The sequence below is a fragment of the Falco cherrug genome, chromosome 11, assembly GCF_023634085.1.
Source record: "Falco cherrug isolate bFalChe1 chromosome 11, bFalChe1.pri, whole genome shotgun sequence".
NCBI classification, from domain to species: Eukaryota; Metazoa; Chordata; class Aves; order Falconiformes; family Falconidae; genus Falco; species Falco cherrug.
Genome location: NC_073707.1, coordinates 33,623,340 through 33,644,669, shown reverse-complemented (window position 1 = coordinate 33,644,669; position 21,330 = coordinate 33,623,340). Strand labels below are relative to the sequence as shown.

At 43.3% G+C, this 21,330-nt stretch overlaps 2 protein-coding genes across 23 annotated transcripts in view; one reads left to right on the top strand and one right to left on the bottom strand.

Moving 5' to 3' along the window:
* Nucleotides 1-21,330, top strand: part of MED12L (mediator complex subunit 12L) — a 150,413-nt gene that overhangs the window by 44,233 nt on the left and 84,850 nt on the right. The gene's annotated exons all lie outside the window — the stretch shown is intronic.
* P2RY14 (purinergic receptor P2Y14) lies at nt 3,516-20,739 on the bottom strand. 3 transcript variants are annotated; one of them, XM_055723969.1, is made up of 3 exons: nt 20,587-20,739; nt 6,549-6,651; nt 3,516-4,707 (listed from the first exon to the last, which is right to left on the bottom strand). In XM_055723969.1, the coding sequence occupies exon 3, from the start codon at nt 4,687-4,689 to the stop codon at nt 3,676-3,678; it is 1,014 nt and encodes a 337-aa protein (XP_055579944.1). In that variant the 5' UTR covers nt 4,690-4,707; nt 6,549-6,651; nt 20,587-20,739; the 3' UTR covers nt 3,516-3,675. The 3 variants fall into 3 exon arrangements, with proteins under 3 accessions (XP_055579944.1, XP_005434356.1, XP_055579943.1); XM_005434299.4 differs by lacking the exon at nt 20,587-20,739 and adding an exon at nt 13,008-13,701; XM_055723968.1 differs by lacking the exon at nt 20,587-20,739 and adding an exon at nt 11,965-12,968.

The following is a 21,330-nucleotide window of genomic DNA, read 5'->3' as shown; positions in this document are numbered from 1 at the left end:
TCAGCAGCCAGCCGAGCACACTGGCCTCCTGTCAGATAGCAAGGAGCTCCTTAGCCTGTCCTGTTGCCTTCCACCAATTATCAATACTTAGTTTTAATTGTTTGAACAGTGTTTTACAGATATGCAGTGCCCTGAAGTGATGATTATTAGATCTGCTAACGAAAATTTCTCACAAAAATCTATTTATTGGACTTAATTATTGGGATGAAATGAGAAAATATGGGTGTTGGCAGAGGGAAGCTAGCCCTTCCCTCCTGTTCCTTTTGTGTTAAAGATAGCCAGTACAAGGGGTGCTGCCTCATTACCTCTGCTGGTTGTATGGCCTTGTCAGGTAAAGTGGCATCTGCCTCCTCTTTGGTATGTTGCTTTTGTTGTTCTTTTACAGTAGAGATCATTTTTTGAGACAGCATCCTGCAAAATTAAACTCTGTGAGTCGTATTGCTGATTTCTGCACAACCAGGGTATTTTTATATGTCGGGGCAGTTGTGGAGTGAGCTTTCTGTCCTGAAATAGTGTTTGGAGGAAAGATTTCCATTTACTAGGTTCAGCTCTTTTCCTGGAAAATTACTGCGCTCTATCAGTGGCAGAGAAAATGGTCCATTTTGAAGCCTTACCCCACAGTATTAACGTAAATAACCCATTGCACAGTAACGGCAGCATTGTCATTTGTCCGGTGTAATGTTGAGTTGGCTTCTGGGTAGGCAGCTGTGCAGTGTCGCTAATGGCTAGGGCAGGTTTACGAGAGGATGCGTGGTTTAAAGGGTGAGGTGTTTATGGGCTTTTTGAAGCAGATTTATCCCACCCTACCTGGGTCCTGTCTCAAGGTTTTGAACAGCAGAACAACATCTCCTCACAAAGGAGTGACCAGGAACCCTACCAGGCTGGGGGAGGAGAGGCTGAAATGTGTGAGCATGGCAACTTTTCTGAGCGAATGTGTGCTTGACATCTCTTGGCAGCTGGCCACGGCCACTTCTTACCAGGGGCACCATACCTTTGCGAGAGAGATTCTAGGTCCAGCTGAATCAGCTCTCCAAAGAATAAACTGACCAAACCCAACCTCTTGTTCCTGTGCTGCCATGGGGGGAAATGATGCGTAAGCTGGGAGGATAAGCTGCAGCTGAGGACTGGGTCACTGTCAAAAGGGAACCTTGTTTAGCTCTGGGTTGCCTGTAACTTTCACGGAAAGAATTTTAGGGAAGTTCCTCCAGGTGTAAGTTGACAAGGCAAGAGCTGGTACTTATTGTGACCACAAGACTTCTGGGTGTCTGAGGAGCCAGCTAGGTTTATCTGAGGCATGATGTGCTTTGAAAGAATTAACTTACCCAGGGCAGACAAAAAATCAGCCCCATACCTTTCCCTTCCAGTTTCCCTTCCATAGCTAAATAAAGAGCAAGGTTGGGACAGTGGAGTAGAAATTTGGTTTAATAACAGTGCTATTTGAGAGTTGTCACACAGTGGCAGATGGCAGTAGGATCAGGGGTTACAGAAGCATCTTGTGACTAGTGAAGCTATTGGAGAAATATTTTGTCAAAGCAAACGAAAAGCTAGAAACTTACTGTCGTTTTTGAAACAGTGTGTTGGTTGGCATCCGTTCTGGGTGCCTCGATGTAAAATTTTGTCATTCCCGTATCACTAATCTGGTGGGGTGAGGAAACAATTTTACAATACAAATAATTTTTTCAAAGCTTGGAAAGTAATTACAAAGTTATACAAACATATACTGTAGAATTGCTTTCATCTCTGTATGCCAGTGTGCTTTCACAGCTCCAATTACTTAGATTTAAGTAGGCAAATACCAAGCCATGCCATGTAAGGAACTAAGTGTTTTTGCCATAAATGACAAAAAATCTCCCACAAAGCAGCAGATTCCCTTCTCCAACAGACTATTTCCCCTGCTTGGAGAGAAGAGCCTGCAAAGTGTCAGTTTGACAAGAGTCAGGGAGCTCTGAAAGAACCATATAAATAATCTTTTATGCGTTTTCTTTTAAAAACACAACCCATGTTCCCTAAAGGCTGGTTCAGGAGGAGGATGAATATCCGGGTTTCCTCAGGTGTCGGGTGCTGGATGCTTTGTGGTTGGCAAGTGGGAAATAAAGGGAGGTAAATACGCTCCATAAAGGTGTGTTTAAACTCTACAGAGTTGTCCAGTCCTTTAGTTGAAATACAATCCTCTGTGATGGTAAATACTGTTAACTGTAGATTGGTGGTCTCAGGCTGAGAAATGTTACCCACAACCTTGGAGAAGGTTAAAAGACCATATGTTTAATTCACCCTGAGAGATTATTTGTTAGGACTGAAATGAAACACAGTGGCAGAAAGTAAAGCATGTTATTTCTGTTTTCTGTTCCTATGTCATCTTTGTTAAGTAAAATGAAGGCATTAATCTTCCAGAGCCACTGCCTGAAAGCTTTTGTGGGTACTTTATGCACTGGTGTGTTTTCCCTGTACAATGGTAAAATCAACCAAAAAAAAAAAAAAAGCTTCACTGAAAAATAAAATTTAAAAAGAGATTATTTTTATATATAGAAGGTTGGTGGCTTTCAGGTATTACCTTTGTACAGAGAGAAATGCTTTATCATTGTGCCAAAAGCATGGGAAAACCAACAAATCATTCTAGATTTAAATCTATCCCAGAGTTTCTAGACAGCTCTGTGTGTGTGTTTCCAGACTGCTCCTTGAGTGTTCTTACCTCCTTCTTCAGCAACAGCAAGGGAGTTACTAAGATCCCAGTCAGTTTGGTGTGAACATTTTTGGCGTACAGCATGTTCTTTCAGAAGAGTCCTGAGGAATATGGTACAGTGTAGCTAGGCTGGTTAGGTTATAGAAGGATCCTCTTTAAACACTTGCTTATATTGAGCATTGCATTTTATAGAAATGTTCTGACGTTGGGTGTCCAAGGGTGACAACTACTCATGTTTAATTCCTAATTTTATAGAATGTTTCCCTAGCTTAATTTTACCAAGGGGTTTTCAGGCTCTGTGCAGATCTTTAAGGATTTGATGTGTATTTTTTTCCTCCTTTTTTTTCCCTCCTTCCTCTCACTTCCCCACCCCCACCCCCACCCCACCCCCAGTTGTTAGAACAGAGTCCTTTCCCAAGCTGCACATTGCCTTCAGCCCTTTATGTTGTGGCCTGGTAAACACAGGAGAGAGCTTTCCCTCTGGATCTCAGTCCTCTTTTTATCGGCTGGTGGAGGCCAAGTCAGAGAGACTTGGGCTGAACTTGCTCGTGTTGCTTCTGAGGGGTCTGCTCCAGATAACATGGAGTGATGGGTTGTTCCAGGCCCTTCAGGCTGGTTTGTTGATAGTTATATGTGTTGTGCCTGGCTTTGTGAGAAACAACAGCGAAACAGTTTGATTATTGGGTCTGTTGGATAATCGTTTCAGAGAACCATGGCCTCGAGCTCCAGAATGTGGTGTTCCAGTTACTCCTCTCTCTCTTTTTCATATCCAGATAGGTTGTGTCACACCATAATGCAATCATAGCATCAGCTGAAATAGCACATAGTAAATATATTGGCAATATGCAATAATGTTTTTATACAGAAAAACACCACTTGGTATTTTACACTGAAATTTTTTTTCAGTTTTATTGATGGGTCTCATCTGTTCAGTTTGAAACATTTGCATTCTTGAATGCACTTTCTGAAATGTACGTTGTTTTACAGACCTCAGACTACACTATGTTCATACCTTCCCGAAGTGTATTAGATCTTCTGGATTTAGAAATTTCAACGTCACTTGAGGTTTTCAGCTGGAGATGCAGTTTTTGATACAGCTTTTCTTTAAAGGGTAGACAAAGGAAAAAATAAATAATGGGATCAAGGCACACATTTGCAGCAGACAGTGCAAGAGTAAACTCCTTTGCATAGTACAGAGATGTTTTTGACTGACAGTTGAATTGTGAGCTAGTTTGACTTAGAGTGTATGGTGTTCTACAGAGGTGATAGGGTACAAAGCAAATGACAAATACAAACATGATACTGAATATATTACGACTGGTTTTTCTCTTGGTCACTTCTGAGTTCCTTTGGAATTTTTTATAAGAGCGATATATTTTTTTTGATATAGAAGTGTAAAAAATTATTAGAAGAAGAAAAACAACCCAGAAAATCCCTGTGCAAATATAACTTGATGCCTTGTGCCACTGTCTGCCAAGCTCACTTTTAAGACCTATACATTTTCTGGAATAATTTTCTTTAGTGATTTCATTAGTTAAAATCATATTTGGAAATGATATAAGCATTAACAATAGCCATATGATTATGGAGACCACCTTACTGTAGTTAACTGTGTGAACAAAGGAGGTGAGTAAAGGCTTTACAATTTTGTAGTATCTGTCAAAACCTATAAGGCCAAAAAATGTTATACTGATATACATGTTTGTATAAAAAACAACAGCAGAGTATCTGCACACAAAGATGTTGAGCTGTGGAGGTGCAATTTCTGAATCAGCAAGAATTTTGAAAGGAAATGTCAAGCTCATTAGGAGATCGGCAAGAACGATGTTCTTGAGATAAACAATAAAACTCTTTTTGCTAGAAACATACAGAAAGATCCATGCTGCTACACTGTTCAGCAAGAGTCCTACTATGAAAATTAAACAGTAGACCAGGGGGATGACTGTCTTAGTTATTACTGTGCTGTGGCTGCAGTTGTTTCCCAAGGAGTTTGTGCTGGAGTTGAACATCTTACAATATCTTTGTTCCTAGAAGCAGAGAAAGATTGTCTCAGTAAGATAAAATGGTACTATGGTTTCTCTTAATTAGTACAAGTTTTCTACTCTTACTTCAAAATAAATTTGGCATGCTTCTCAGAAATGACCATGTTTCCACACCATATCATTTCCAGCAGGGATGCATACTTAGTATTTTCCATGTGGTGCTGTCTCACTTTTTGATGATATTGAAGGGCATGCTGCTGTTTGGAACAGAAAATCCATTTGCTTCTCTGTTCAACTTTAATCCGTTGTCCTCATGCCGTGTGCTGCCCCTTTTCTGCGGGTGTAAGCAAGCCTATGCACTGCTAACTAGGAGGGGGATTGGGCCACAGTGATTTTTGTGACTCTGAGTACATCTCATTAAGCCTTAAAGGAGTAGTATGTATTTTTAGCACTGGTTTACCAGGCAGCATGTGGGGGACACAAATATTCCTTGAACCAGTGTTCTGTTTTGTTTACAGACATAAAAAACACTCTTCTATTAGTCAAGTGTGAAATATCTAGTGTATGCCAGTATTTTCTAATGTTCACTTCAAAGAAGCCTGTATGTGCAGCTAGCACAGTTTGCTTTAAACTTTCAGTAGCATGACACTCAGGAGTGTGTGTGTTAGCATAACGTAGAAGCTAGAGCTGTCCTCTCAAGTCAGTCAGATTTAAATTTTAGAGTATCTCCAAGAAAAAGTCACATCTGCTGCCTGCTATTCTTTGACAGAATGTCTAAGGGGGTTGGATTGTCCTCTGTAGGAAGGGCAGAGCAGTTACGGGATTTAATGCTGCTGCATTTGGCAAATGGGAACCTAGGCAACTGGAAAATTAGTGCCATGGAGCTGTGAAACCTGCTCCCCCTCCCCCACCTCATCTTTTAGAAAAAGAAGAATTTCCATATTGCCACAATTCAGAGTCAGTAGCTGAAGCCTCAGTGTAGCAGATTCAAACAGAATGCAACCTTGCAATAACTAGAATTGGAAATTTTCTTTCAAATAGGCAAAATTGTTTCCTCTGCGGTGTTGTTTTCTGTGTCCTTTTTGCAGACCCTGTAAAAGCTGACCAGTGCTTAGGTGCTGTTCTAGAACTTGCATGGATAACAACGGAGCAGGCATTTACCCGTGGTCACACCTGAAGCCTGTAGTTAATGTCTTTCTGGTAGTTCTCCCATACAGTGACCTGCCATCCTATCTTTATGTTTCAGCTCTAGTCATCTCAAGGCATTTGATTTTGTTTGGTTGGGTTTTTAAAGGGAAAAGATGGTGTGGAGAGCAGGTGCTATAACTACCATGTGAATAGGTGTGTTAAGATTAGGAGGTAATAATCCTAATAAGATTTAGGAGGTAAAGGTTTAGGGTGACATTGCGAAGACTAGAAGGGTCTCCTGGAAAAGCACCAGTAGCGAATGGCATTTTTATTTAAGATGGTAACACACTGTATTTAAAACCTGTTCTCTTCCCCTTGCTGTCTACTGTGTACGTGTTCTTCTCCTCCTGTCAGGCTGTCTAAGCAGGACTCTTGCTCTGCTTATGATGTGTTTAGAACTTGTTCCTGCTCTGTAGGGTTTCCTGAAGCAAAGTACACTTGCACTTAGTAGCAGATAGGGGTTCATGAAGTATTTCTTGTGCTGAGGCATCATACAACAAAGGATTTTTTCAGAAGCATATGTTTAGAGATGTGGGCCCTAAAGCTTTCTAAAGTATGTTGAGTCTGTGTAGCGTGAAAGACACCCTCGACAAATTTTACATTTGATACCAGCAAGTTTATCAACTGTTTGTGGTTGAGAAGGAGGCCAAAGTCCAAGTCAGACTGTAGATCTTTCAATATCAATGGCATGTCCTTACCTTTTGTGACTTGACTGCTGTGGTGCCCTTTGTTAAGGGTCTAAAGCACCTTCCATTCTCGGGCACAGGGCCTCGTTTCTTGCTGGGAGACCTATGTGAGAGACTGGAAAATACACTTGTTAGAGTTGTGTATTATAACATAGGACAGTAATTCTGTGGTGCAGAGGGGTTCCCACAGTGCAATGCCTGTTTTGACTGTAATGATCAGTACTGCAGACAAGTCTTCTGATCTTTCAGGAGGACTTCAAGATCAGTTAGGGACAAACTCATAGAGCAGTCATGTTCAACCTGAAGCCCATCACTGCATGGGTAAGTCTAGAGGCTTTTATGATGCTGCATGTCACATAATTTGTGTTTGCCATCAAATTCATCTGCTCTTTTTGTCACCTGGTCACGCACTCAGCTCTTGGTGGAACGCCTTGTCCCTGCTGCTCTGAATAGTTCAGCACTGGTAGCCAACACTGTTGCCTTGCTAGCCTGTTCCTCCATCAGCCATGAGTCCCAGTGTGAATCCCGTAGGAGCTGTGGCAATGTGGCACCACATGGACTAACTCCTGTGCTCTGGTAAAGAATCAGTCTAGCAGAGTGGCCTTTATACAGCTGCTTGGTGCTTCTGGATCCTCATAACCACTGCTGCCGCTATGGCCATGCTCTGCTGATTTGTGGATTGCAGAGATGGGTTGCATGTAGTTGGCAGAAGGCATGCTTCCACTTTCTCTTCTCTACTGAGAACTTGCAGCAGCTCCACTAAGCAATACACAGCTTGAAATGGCACAGGTATTCACCCTTCATTCCATGCTAGGGTTCATCTGGAAACTGTGAACACTTCTCTGTTGATGTTAATTGGTGGGTCAGTGTAGGACTCTGGTCCAAATGCTACTTGAGGTGATGACTAAGCTTAAGGATTCTTGCACACACACACCCTTTTTCCAATTCTTAAAACATCTGTTTTATTGCTGCTGTGTAACTGCTGCTGTTTGGTGTGTGTTGGAGGGTATGTATTAGCACCCAGCAATTTGTGATTTGTGAGAATACTCTTTCATACTTCAGCAGCATTTCATGTTCAAATGCTTGGTCCAGCGTGAAGTATATTTATTCTGTGTAAATAATATCAACTACTGCAAAACAAGCAAACTTGATTCACCAAATTAACAAGACTGATTTGGTAAAATATATACAAGTTTTGAACTTACTCAGTTTGCAAATCACGTTGCTTGGCAAAATGCACAGAAGGAAGGTCACATAAACCATATACAAATGCTTAGTTACTTCTGTATTCAAACCCTCACACTATCATTTGTAATCCTTCCAATATCATTAAGGCACTTTTTCTTGACTTCTGTAACTTGGTTGTCAAATTTAAAAGTTTATGGCTGCTTTACTGAAGATAAGAGTAATATTTACAAGTTTGGGGTTTTTTTACCCTGAATATGATAAAGGTTCTGTAGTACCGAGTTCACATTTTATGGAAATTAATGCAGCTGTCTAATAAATAAATAGGGAATGCAATTATGGGGTCAGGAATTGTTGACGGCATTCACTGTCCCCAGAAATCTTTTTTGAACTGCATAATGGAGTTTATCAGGGTGGAAGATCGTGCCAAATGTTACCTCTGATGTTATGAGAAATCTAGAGAAAGAGGAAGCGCAATACACAAAATAAAGCAATTGCAAATTGTGCTGAGTTGTGCTAGAAGAATAATTTTTTTTAAGATGTTCTTTGTAATGTGGTAGGGAATATTGGTAGTGGTCTGAACTTGCAGTCCCAGCCATGCTGGTGTAATCCAGTGGGAAAGCAGCCCCCAGTTAGGATGTGTACCCCTGCCCGCTGTGGTGTGAGCTGCCTGCCCCACGTTCCGGAGCTCCCGCTCCGAGCAGCGCTCGGGCAGCTGCTGGCTGGAAACCATCAGGGCAGGCTGCTGTGGGGCTCCTTGTGGGGCTTTGGAGGGTGGGCGTGCTCACGCGTTTGTTAGGAGCTGGACCAGCAGAGGGAAATAAAAGCAGGGCTTGCTAGCTGTGAGTTGCAGGGGGTGGGATCCTGGCTGTCGTTTCTCTGGGGTGCTCTCTGCAGGCACATAGCTGGGCATTTTGAGGGGCAGAACCGGCAGGGTCCAGCAGGGGCTGTCCAAGGGAAAGTGCTCTCCTCTGGTCACCTGGGTGGTTCACAGCTGGTGCATTCTCGGGGCTGGTCTCCAGCCTTTCTGCATCTGCACAAAGGTGCTCAGCCTGGCAGCCGGTGGGGTAGATGCCCAGGTGGAGATCTTCAAGGGTCCGTGGTTGTAATGGCTGGTCTCCTGTGGAAGGAATATTTGCTGTGACTGTGGAGATATGTTGGTCTGTTTGACTTCTTGTGAGTTTGCCAAGGGATGAAGATTTTGTTATTTTTCTGTTCTTATTATAACATTTGTTGTAAGGCAATGTCTGGATTTTAATACTTAAGAGACTAAAAGCATGCAAAATACAGCATGTAGTAATCCAACCCTTTAAAATGGTGTACTGGGTGGTGGTAGTTCTTGTTTGTTGTAGATGCATAGAATGTACTGGAGGATGAATAGTTGAATCAGGATGATAGAAAATACAAAATAGCATTCCTGTTGCAGAAAGCAGTAAGTGAAAAACTGCGATAGCATCGTATGTGATGGCACTCAGTGCACCCATCCTCCAGCATGGCTCAGAGGAAAGCAGGACTGGTAAATGTGACAGTGACTTCTAGAGAGTCTTTGTTCCTTGCTGCTGTGCCTTCCATCTCTTGCTTTCAAGACCACTCTTGTCTGGTGTGAGAGGACAGAGTGAGCCATATTTCTACTCAGGCAGCTCCTCGGAGTGCCGGTGAGAGTAGCATCCCCTGTGAAAGTGGCTGAGAAAGGCCATGTGTCCTGTGAAGGTCACTGCTGCTGCATCCCCATGAGTAGCAGTGGCTCCTGCCAACCCGGACGAGCCTTGGTGTCTGGGTATGTCCTGTCTGTGGTTAGTAAGGGGAAGAACAGAAGTGTAAACAACTAATTACATCTTAGCAGTACTTCTCACTTTTGATCCCAAAGGGCAAAATTTTAAGATACTCGAGGGAGGAGGTTGCAGTTGGTGATGAAGTGTTTTTTTCATGCTATGCTGTTATTTACAAACTCCCGACTTCCTAAACATGGGATGAATCAAACAAAAGCTGGACTTGGACCTCTTCCAACTCAGAATGCTGTCCTGTGGGGCTTTCCTAAGATCGTGTGCCAGTCCTGATGGTGCTGCTGGGCCTTCTGAACTGTCAGCCTTGTGTTTTTTTCCTCCTGTGTGCATTGCATCGCCAAGCCATGTGCAGTCGACCCTTCTGGCAGTGTCCCCACTTAGCACCACTGATGCCTGCACAGGGACTGCAGCCCCATGAATGACCTTGTAGACAGGGACCCTGTGCCACCTAGCAGAGTGGCAGCACCTGACCACCACTGGAGCCCTCTGCTTTGCACTGGGCAGCAGTAGGTCCTGGCATGGATTTTCTTCCTCATCTCTTTAACTGAAGGGAGCAGTTGACTTACTCAATTTGGAAAAAATTGGCTGTATCATCTAACTTTTAAAGTGGTATTTTAACAAAAAGCATGGAATAAATCTGTGACATCTCATTGCTGGGACTGTATTAGCTCCTGGCTGCCTGTTTTCTTTTGGCTGGTTGTATGGGCTTGGATGGGAGTATGAAGGTTTGACTTTCTTTGTGTAACACAGCCAATGTTCATAAATTCTTAAGAATTAATGATTTTATGTGTGTTTCTCATTCCTTATATTTGGAAAAAACATTCCCAAGCTTTTAAGTTCGATGTGTTAGAAGCATTTCCTGCCAGTGATTGGGCTGAGAGGAGTCCCATCAACAGTTCTCAGAAGTATGCAGTATTGCAGTAAAAGGTCTTGACTTTTTTATGATTGTAAATGAATTTTCATTTCCAGTTGGACCCAAAACATCTGTTGCTAAAACTGATTCAGATCTGAGTACCGAGTACCAAGCTTTTGTTCTCCTTGCTGCCCTCCTTCCTTCTTCTCCCCATCTTCTCACTCTTTTAAAAAAAACAAAACTGTTGCAAGCTGATGTTTTCAGGCAAGCCAGCCACGAGGAAAACAAACGTTTTTGTCCCCAGGTTGGATGACAGCAATGAAGTGCCCTGCACTGCCCTGGCAGGAGGCAGGGTGGGGGTGAGCGGGGGTAACGTGGGCAGGTGCTGGAGCCCCGGCAGCCCCACGCCTGAACTTGCCAGGGGGTGGTCTGGCTGCCTCGACAGTGCTTCCAGCATGTCGCCCACCCGTGCATCGCTTCTGCTGAGTTCATGAACAAAGCTTAAGTAAAAAGCTTACTGCTGATAGCTTGGCAGGAAAGAGCATGCCACATAAAATGGCACCAGTTAGCGCAGACAGCATTTAGCATTGACAGCATTTTACAACAAGATTTTCCTGACCAAAGTTGTTACATCAGAAAGATCTTATGTGATGTTTTCTTGACATACAGGATTAATTTCTGGTGTTCTGAAGGACAGAGCGAGTAAGGAGAGCCAACAGGTGTAAAGTGCAGCTGTAGATAAGATTGTGTATTTCTTGTTAAAACAAGCAGGCAGTGCAAGCTCCTTTAGTTGCAGCCTGAGGACGCCCCAAGGGTGGAATTTTATTTCTGTCTTGCAAAACCCACCAGCAATTGTTTCATCTCTTCTTGTTGCCCAGGAGTCCCTATGCTACTTTTGAAATCTGAAATGTAACAGCCTAATTGTCCTGGTAAGTTAAACTTTTCATTCTGTTTTCATTTCTTATTCTTAGACAAGGGTCTAAATTATTCTAAACCCACAACATTTTAACATTAAAAGATTAGAGTCTGTGAAGTATCTGTGCAAACCCTGATGTTCACACAGAAACATGGAGAATGCTTTGAGTTGTTTGCATGTGGGATCATTTTCAGATCTAATGCAAATATTCCGCTTCTTTTAATTGAGCTTCAACCCGCCCCCCCCCCCCCCCCCCCCCCCCGATTCTTCCTGTCTCCTATCAGTTACAGTATCTGAATATCTGAATTATGGAATGGTGGATGTAAGAGGAAAAGTTAGGACCAGGGTATAAGGACTGGTCAGTTTATAATTTTGTATTAAGAGGATTAAACAGATCAGCTTTTAGAAGTAACTGTACTATCAATTTTGGAATTATTCTAGTATGTGTCATGGTTTAACCCCAGCCAGCAACTAAGCACCACGCAGCTGCTTGCTCACTCCCCCCCCCCCAGTGGGATGAGGGGGAGAACTGGAAAGGTAAAAGTGGAAAGACCCATGGGTTGAGATAAGAGCAGTTTAATAATTGGAAAAAAAATAGTAATAAGAAAAAAATTAATGAAAAGAAAAATAACAAAAAGAGACATAAACCCCAAGAAAACCAAGTGATGCAAATGAAAAATAATTGCTCACCACCAACCGACCGATGCCCAGCCAGTTCCCGAGCAGCAGCTCCTGGCCAGCTTTCTCCGCCACTTTGTATGCTGAGCATGTCATCATATGATGTGAAATATCCCTTGGGGCAGTCAGTGTCAGCTGTCCCAGTGGTGTCCCCTCCCGGCTTCTTGTGCCCCCCAGGATGCTCGCTGGCAGGGCATGAGAAGCTGAAAAGCCCTTGACTTAGTGTAAGCACTGCTCAGCAATGACTAAAACATCAGTGTGTTAGCAACATCATTCTCATCCTAAATCCAAACCACAGCACTGTACCAGCTGTGAGGAAGGAAATTAACTCTGTGGCAGCTAAAACCGGGACAATATGTTAATAAAACATTTTAATGATTAGTAGTTTTATTGTCCTAAACCTGAATATTTTAAAGAAGTAAAATGTGGCTTACATAAAGAAATTGTTCCCTTAACGTTCTATTTTAATAGTAGCATCTGTCATTTAAATATTTGGGTTTTAATTCTATTTTCTAATGTTTTGATCTGTGGGGTTTATATAGTTATGTTTCCTCAGTCATAAATTAAAAAAGTAGTTGCTTAAGAAAAATATCTTTTGCCAAGATACACAAAACAGAGCAATGCTTACCTATAGAGAAGCAGCCTTTGGCGTAGCTTAAGGCTGTTCCATGTCTCAGTCTAATAGGTGTGGGAGTTTGTCTGCCTTGGTTTTCTGTATTTATTTACAGTTATGAGTGCTCATTTGTGTTCTAAGTAATTTGTTTGTGGTTTGCATAATGCATGGATGATTTTCTGTTCACATTATTTGTTGATTTAAAAAAAAGAAATTATAGTGGTAGTTATTTAAAAATCAGAAGAGAATGTTTGAAAGCATTGGTAACGTACAGAAACGCGTAATGAAAAGGCAGAGTCTTTCACCTGGAAAGAAGTATAAAATTGCATGTGTGGTCCCTCTTCAGCTATGAAACAGATTTACAGAATAAGCCCTTTAGAAGTGCCTTAGAATGTAAAACACTGTAAAGACTGTGTAAGCTACAGCAGATTCTGTTACTTACTGGCTGGAGTGCAGTCTTCTGTGTGCTCTGCTTTACCCATTGCTGCTCCTCTGCAGCTGGATAGGCTTTAGTTCTTTAAGCAAATGCTTTGCGATATTATCTTCATTATCTGCTTCGGTAGTGTTGGTGGGTCAGTGTGCTGTGTCTCTGCAAGCAGGAAGCTGAAGAGCTGGTGAATCGTGCCTGGCTGCTTGGCCAAATGTGGTCGAGATATCAAGCGCTGCAGATGGCCAGTGCTATTTTTGTGTACTTACACGTAACTTCCATGAAGAACAGTGTTGAACTGGTTTCAAGAGAGATGCATTTGTGCAGTTGGCAAAGCAGTAAGCAATCCTAAGTTAAAGGCTGGTGTTTTCTTTTCTTAAGCTGTTCCCAGGCCTGGCTCTGACCTTCTCTGTAAAGCTTACTACCCTGATAGCTTCTGCTTTTTTAATGGGAGTTTTCTGAACTGGAGCGTACGGGCTTACATTGCCATTGTTCAGGGCGTGCTCAAAGGCTGGCAGATGCGTTCTTGGGATAAGTGATGACTCTTTGGTGTATGGGTTTTTGGGTTTTTTGGTTTTCTTCTTTTTTCTTTTTCTTTTCCTTTAACCTTAATCACCTGTCTGTCTTCCTCCTTTCCCTTTCCTCCCATATGTTCACTGGGAGGCTTTGAAATTGAGACGAAATTAGTGGAAATGTATGGTAATGCAAAAATTAGATTCTTTTCCATGAATGTGGGAAAGTAGTGTATCCTGAGTGAGATCTGAGGTTTGGGGAGAGAAATTGAAGTTTATATGTTTATTTTTGAAAAGTGAAATATGTAAGTTGTGTACATTAGTGTTAATGAACATTTAGTACGTGACCTGAGCTCTGCTTTACATTAACTTGAGCCCTAAAGACACAATTTCCTCATGGACTTTCCTTCTATGGGTGTTTACCACCTTACAAGAAGGAGCCAAAAGGTGTGGACAAATTAATGTACCTTCTACTAAAGCACTGCTGTCATGTACACATCCTTTACACAGGGCCAGTGTGTGTTAACCTGATCCTGCAGACCTTTTCTCCCCTCAAGTTTCATTGAATCTTAGTGAAATGAGGGAGTATCTTCAGAGACAAAATTGTCTCTGCATTGTGAGTATTCTTGCCCCTCTCTCATTCCTAAGATTCCCAGTTCAGAGCCATAATTGTCAATTATTCATTGCTTTCAGGTGATGAGTTTGGATGTTTGTTTTATTGAGAATTTTTATACCTGCCTTATATTCTGTTTACGCGGCAGTGTGAGCATTCAACCTTTCTAGGAACCCAAATCTGAGCATTTTGTGTCTGGAAGGCAGGTGCTGTGATGTGGAAGTTTGGTTTCAGTTTCTTGGGCATCAGAGGTCAGGCACACTCTGGTCCCCTCTCAGCTGCCTGGCACAGGGATCCTGCTGATGACAGCCTGCTTCCCTGGCACTGCTTCTGTGGGCCCTGTGATGCTATGTCTTCCCTGGGGGCTGGTGGGCTGTAGCTTTAGGATTCACATCCCATAGAGTTTGTGCGCCATGCCTCATACTGTCAGGCTTCAGTGTCAAGCAAATAGAAGGAAATCTGTCTGCCCTAAAGAGTTACAGCTCTTCATGTGCCTCAGGAGAAGAGAGGGCTAAACTTGTAACTTAGGAAGAAGCAGTGAACGCCAGAGGTTGCAGGTTTTAACCCTCCTCAGGAAGGACACGCACCTAGAGTCCTTAGAAGGCTTTGAGGAGAACTTGCATGTCTCTTCACTCTTTTCCATCTCACAAGTGTAACCCTTTCAGCACACTTGCCTGGCACGACCTGCTCTGCTTCATTCCCAGTGCCAGTTGCTCCCCTGTGGGTGTGTGCACACACGTGCGCACATCCAGTGTCTGCATGTGCCTGCGCCCCACTTGGGCCCTTCCCCTCCCTCCCGGGGGAGGCTCGATAGTGACCAGCCTGCTGCTTTGCTCCGGTGCCCAGTGCCACAGGCATGGGCTGGGAGCAGCTGGGGGGAGCCATGCTGCTTTGAGTGCTTTGCCGGACCCCCGGGGGTTTTGCCAGGGTTGGTGAGGGGCTGTTAAACTGCCGTTACTGGGACATGTTCCTTTAACTGAGGCTCAACATATCGGTGAGGGTTTTGGGCCGGGCAGGGGGCCCTGGAGAAGCCTGTTCCTTCCCCTGCTCATCATGGGGTACTATTTTAACTGAAGCATGTTTTGGAAAAATACAGACTCTGTTTCCGTTCTCATCCTCGTTCTGAATGTGGAAATTGGCTAGGCAGGAGTCATGCCTGTGAGCTGGGAGCCCAGTTTCACACTGAGAGACATGAGTCGTTGGCAACACAAGCTGTTTCTTCTTTACAGCTGGGCTGCAGTCTCACTGTGGCAGAGCTGAGCTTTGTGCAGGGCTGGAGGTGGCCCAGGCTCTCGGCTGTGTGACAGGAACACATCTCCAAAGGGTGAAGCGCTGCTGCTCCCTGCCCATGTTCGGCTGGGCCAGGGCTGCCACAGTCTCCTCGAGCACGCCTGCTGCCCGAAGTTGGCGCTGGGGCCTGCCCGTGCCAGCGCGCCGCCCTGCTGCGAAGCCCATTCCCTGGGAGGCCTTGCTGGAGCTGGCTGCTCTGGACTGCAGTGCGGGGTGAGGAGGCTTATCCAAGGGCAAGCCTGCCCCATTTGCCTCTGGCAGACCTTCTGCAGCTGCAGGAGGATGCACAAAGCTTTTTCAGGTGCTCCCCAGAGGGCACCTAGTCAGCCAAACTTTTCATCTCTTTCCATGCACCCTATTGTCATTTTTTGCAGCAAGGATGGGAGGAGAGGGTCAGATAAGGCTTTGGCTGATCACAAGTGCTTTAAAAACCTCTGGCCCTCTGAGACAGTTTGTAATTCATTCTAAAACACAAACAAAAAAAGCACCCTTTCTTTGTTTGGGTTTTTTGTTTTGTTTTGTTTGGGGTTTTTTTTGTTGGCTTTTTTTTTTATCTCTCCCCAGAAACAGCAACAGAAGCCTTGATATCCCTTCTGAGACCAAGGTCAACTTTCAGGGTGTGACCCATAATAAACTTTTTCCCATAGCTTCCTGATCTAAGCCTAAAATTAAAATAAGCAATGTTCCATTTGTGTTCAGATGAGAGCCTAGCAGAAGAGGAAGAAAAGTGCTGTCTGTCAAGATAACTGAGTTTGAAAGAGAAACGTAAAACAAAGGGTAAGAGGAACCTCTTGGCAAAGCAAAACTGTCCACCAACCTCAGTTAAACCTCTTCCTTCCCAGGGCAGTTCTCACTTTATATGCAGCACCCCAAACTTTCTGTTGAAGGAGGCCATTGTTCAAAGACCCAGCAAAAGGGAAAATTTGCGTGGTGAGAAAATAGCTTAAACATTCAAAAGTTGTTCCTATTGTTTCAAGCAACTGAGTATTTAACAAAGAACTGAATAACCTTTTTTGCTGATGCATCAGAAAATCAGGACTTGTGCCCGCAGCCAACAATTTGGATTGAACTACCAACCTTTGTGCAACAGAAATAGTCTTTCCTATGGGCTAATAAGGCAAACACATCACTGAAGGACTCGGCTCTGGTAAAATGCTCTTGTTTGAAGACTTAGCACCTCAAAGCAAACTGGCAGTGAATTCCAGGGCACAGCCCAGGCTGGTAGCCAGCTTTTCCAGGTTTCTTTCAGCTTTAATTACCAATGCTTTTTCCTACTTTCTTCTCCTCACCCTCCTGCCTGGCTGTTTTCCAAAGGTACCAGCACCAGGCTGCTTTCCCCACTTTCCTGTAACTGAAAGCTGGGTTTTTACCCTCTGTTGCTGCTTGAAAAGGAGCTGAGGAGCTGGTTACAAAGCAGATCTAAGAAGACATCAGGATTTCCAAGGGAGACTGCAGGTCTGGTATCACAACAGGCTTTTTGCAGAGGGATTAAAGATGCTACACTGTACAGTCCCTGCTGTTGCAGTTATGCTGAAGGTGCCTTTTGTTTCGTAGGCAGAGACAGAAGGAAGCACTATTTTTTAGTATGTTATTTCTAACCCCAATTTTTTTATTTCCCAGTTTCCTCAAAGTGGCCCAAAACCACCTATGAGCTTTCCATTGGCAGCAGAGGTGACTGTGCGCCGTGTTGGACCTGAAGGTAGTGATGTGGTATGGAAGTGGGGCTCCGGCCAGAAGAATGGCTTGGTTTTCTGGAGATGGCTCTTACACTTCAGCATGACCAGGGCTCATTAATGTTACTTGTACACGTGTGAGAACAGAAGTCCCTTCAGCCGCATCTGCATTACCAGTGTTAGAATGTCTCAGGCTTACTGCACGTGTGCTCAGTTCATGCCAGGAGGTGTGGATATGCAGAGCTGTGCCCTGCTCCTGTGTACAGCGAGCTTGAGCTAGATCTAGCTCTTCTCTGCAGTGCAGAGCAATTTCTCTTTCATGTTTTTCTGAAGCGTAGTGTTCCTTCCTGGGCTGGTTAGCTGATTTACAGTCCAATCATAGGCCTCCATCCCTGAATGATGACTCAGTAATTTGATATTTTTAGATCTATAAAATAGACTTCTAGCTAAGGTGGATGTGAGCACAGGTGTGTGATCTGGAGTATTTACGCTGACCTTGCAGTACTTCTGCCTCGAGGAAGGCAGGTCTCAGAGCTGTCCCGTCTCACTAGCCCACTGCCTTTTTCCTCTGCGTTGTACTGTCCTGGGACTAGTTTTCTGGGCAGTCTCACTGCTCTGGTTAGAGGGAGAAAAGCATCATGCTTATGTCTTTATCCGAGTATGAAAGAGATATCTTAGTTTTCTCTGGGATGCCATTGGTGAATAAGCACTCCACAAGGTCGTAACCAAATGACCATTAGGAAACAGGCGCATTTGAGTTCTGTGCATAGGCGTGCATTGTCTTTCTTTTTTGATGGAAACAGCTATGGAAACTTTCGGTCATGGGATTCTGTTGTCGTTTTGTTATAAATAAGAGCAGTAAACTTCCTCCGTGCTTTGCCTGCAAATTTCCTTTTTTAGTGTCATAAAATCCACAGACCCGGACTCTGCTCTGCAGTGTCTTGATTAGAAAGTCCATGCGATTATCCGTTGGCACTCTGAGTCGTTGTGCATTCAGTATCTTGTGCTGTCAGGAGATTCACCTGGTTAGATTTACACTTTTAATTTTCATTACTAACCAGAGGTTTGCTGGCAATGTCACACCTGGCAGTCATCTGAGCAGTGTGGTGTCATCTTCCCCACTGTCTTGATCATGCAAGCCTCTGAGGCTGCACAGAATTGAAATGACCAGTTTGGGGGGGGATGCGCGCATATACCTTATTCTTCCAAAAAAGGTGCTTCTTCATGGAGAAACCTCTTGATTTTTACATGTGGTAGCCTGTTAGTCTCTGGCGAATGTAGGTACATGCGAAATCCCTGCAGTCATATCCATACCAGGCTCTGGGACTGCAAGACTGAAAGTGGGAACTGCTCAAAAGATTGACCAATTCTGTACTAAAGCAGCAAGTCTCATGCATTTATCTTCTCCCCTTACGTGTCGTCATCAGTCACGAGGTGTTCGTTTGTCAGTGGGACAGAACTTGCAGTTTAGATACTTCTGGCTTTTAATGAAAGCACGTGGGCAGGGTGTGACCTTAGCATGCACTGATCCCAGGCCAGTCAGAGCTGAAGCACAGAGCTGGAGTTGATCTTCAGTACGAGAGGCAAACTGTAGCACAGTTTTGATTGCATGCACGTTGCATGTTTAGATTTTGATTGCATGTTTATTATTCCCTGACTTTAAAAATTCCAGCTTGCTTAAAAGGGATTCTCAGTGCTTTCTAACACTGAGCTCCTTTCCTGAGGTCTTGTCTCAGATTGTGGTTGCTCTCGTGCTAGAAATGGGGCTTTGCTGTTGTACAGTAGATGTATCGCTTACTTTGGATCATAGTTGTTTGGATATCCTTTCCCATCCCTCATGCTGCTGCTGTGCTACACCCCCCCCCACCCCCCCCCCACCCCCCACCCCGCCCCCAAGAAAAACTGGAGAATGCTTTGAAACGGAAAGTGAAGCATCTTGGTCTTGTCAACCCTGACAACATTAAAAGAAATGTCTTGTGTAATGTGCATATGGCAGGTATGGCTGTTACTTCTCAGCTGAGTGTAAAGATACATTGAACAACACGTGTGCTGCAAATTAGCGCTGCCTCTCCTTATTTCTCAACTTCGTGTAATGGAGTTCTGGAAGTTAGCACTTCTGGGGTTGGTGTTGAGTGAGTGAATGTTTAACAAACTGTAGTTTTGTATTGGCTTTTTTCCTCTGAAGAAAACAATACTAGCCCCGTACTTATGTAATATAATTGCATCCCCAGAATGAGAGTAGGCAAAAGTTGTTAAACGCAGCCTGCCTTTGATTGGAATCTTAAATTCATTCTTTCTAGACGAGAAATTTCTTTAGGTTGAAGTCAAAAGTTGTCGTTTAGTTCTTGCAAAGTCAAGGGTTGTTTTCTTTGCAAAATATTTATGGGGAGGTGAATGCAAAGTATTTTAAAATAAATTGAGTGGACCTTTGGGTGGCGAGTGTGACCCTGCTCCTCAGGTTTCCAGTATAGTGCTGTAACTCACTAGCTTATTGCCCAGAAGGAAATAAAGATAACTGTGTTTGCTTTTATTACCGAGTTAAGAACACAAGTTTGTATGTGTGTTTAATGTATTGAGGTAAAGGAGGAAAAGCTTAAAAACAACCCTCAAAATGCAACTTCTCATGTTAAATGTTTAAAGTGGTTCCAGTCGCTTTAAATAGCCATCCTGTGTTCAGTCTGGCTAGTGACATTTCCTTGCTCCCTTTCACTTCACTTTTCTCTGTTGTATTATTTTTCCATTTTGTTTATTGTTTAAGGCTTCTGATGACCATCATTGTACTTAAAACATGATACAAACTAAACAAAACACATTATCAGGTTTGTAATTTGAATGGAGTGATTCCACTGTATAGTTCTAGCAGACTATTGGCAGTGGAGTTTATCAAAAAGGCTGTGTGTGAGTAATTTTATATAGATGCAATAGTAAAACAGACGTGTTTAATATGCTCACATGCTCTTTTTGTCCAAAGTTGTCTCTTCAGTATTTATCATTATTTAAAACTTGATCATATTCTGATAGAAATACAAAATCGCTAAACTAACCCAACCAATATATTGAGTAACTCACAAATCAGTTTTTATGGTGGTCAGGAGTCATTGCTTAGGAAGAAAATAATAAAAAGGCAGACAGATAGTGGTGCCCACTCTGGTGGTGCTCTCACTGTAAAGCACTCGTTGGTTTATAGACGTCCAGAGCTCCAGGCTGTGCATGGAACCAGGATGCTTCATTGCCCTGGTACATTCAGGATCTTGTTTACATATATATTTTTTGCAAAGCTTGTTATCTTCTTCACCAGGAAAGGGGAAGACACAAAGTGAAATATGTAAGCCCCTGTGAACCATGCCAGTGCCGGTATGTATACCTTAAAAACGGCTTGTGGTGGAAATAGTTACAAGACTTCAGTTGAGGGTGGAATTTTAATTTAAAGCAATACACAGTGCAGATACAAGCCTAAGTTAAGAGGATGCTCGTTCCTGCTTAGCTGATCTCAGGGAAGGACACACCTGGTGTGCTCAGAGCAGCTGGCTCTCCTGACGATGGGGCTGGAGGGCTGTGCCACTGGTGGTCCTCAGCATTGCTTCGTGCAGGGAAGCTGCAGCGAGCTCTGGCTGCTGCAGAGTGTTTGAGCAATAGAGGCAAGGTACCATTGCTAGCGGACCAGAAGTGAAGTGTCACTGGGCTTCCTCTCTGAAGATCACAAGTAGCCAGTGTATGTTGGGAAGGGAATTCAATTCTAAGCAGGCAGAGTCATCTTGAATATAAATTGAAGTGCTGAAATGCGTGGATGCTATGTGGGTTTCTCTCTGAAAAGTTGTGTGGGTCTCATGATGCAGCAGACAGTTAAGCTTCATAGCCATTGATATGAAATTATTCTAAAAATGGTAATATGCGGAAAGATAACAGAATCCAAGCGTGAGCAACTTTGGGGATAACTTTTTCATACTTCATGAAAATATGTCGCTGTCAGATAGCCTGATGGCATGGCTGCACTTTCTGGTTTGAAATGTCATTCTTGGTTAAAACTTATTTGGAATTGTTAAACTAGAACTAAGTATGTCAGTCACAGTGCTGCCTCCAGTAAAAGATCGAAGTGTGCAGCTCTCCATGAGTATGTAAGTCCCAAAAGAAGGAAAAACGCAGTGTTTTCAAATGTAATCTGCTGATGGATTAAATGTTGCAGCACAGATAATTTTTTGCATGCTTGTGAGAGAAGTAAGCAGTTGTCCAGCACAGGGGATTAAGAGCTT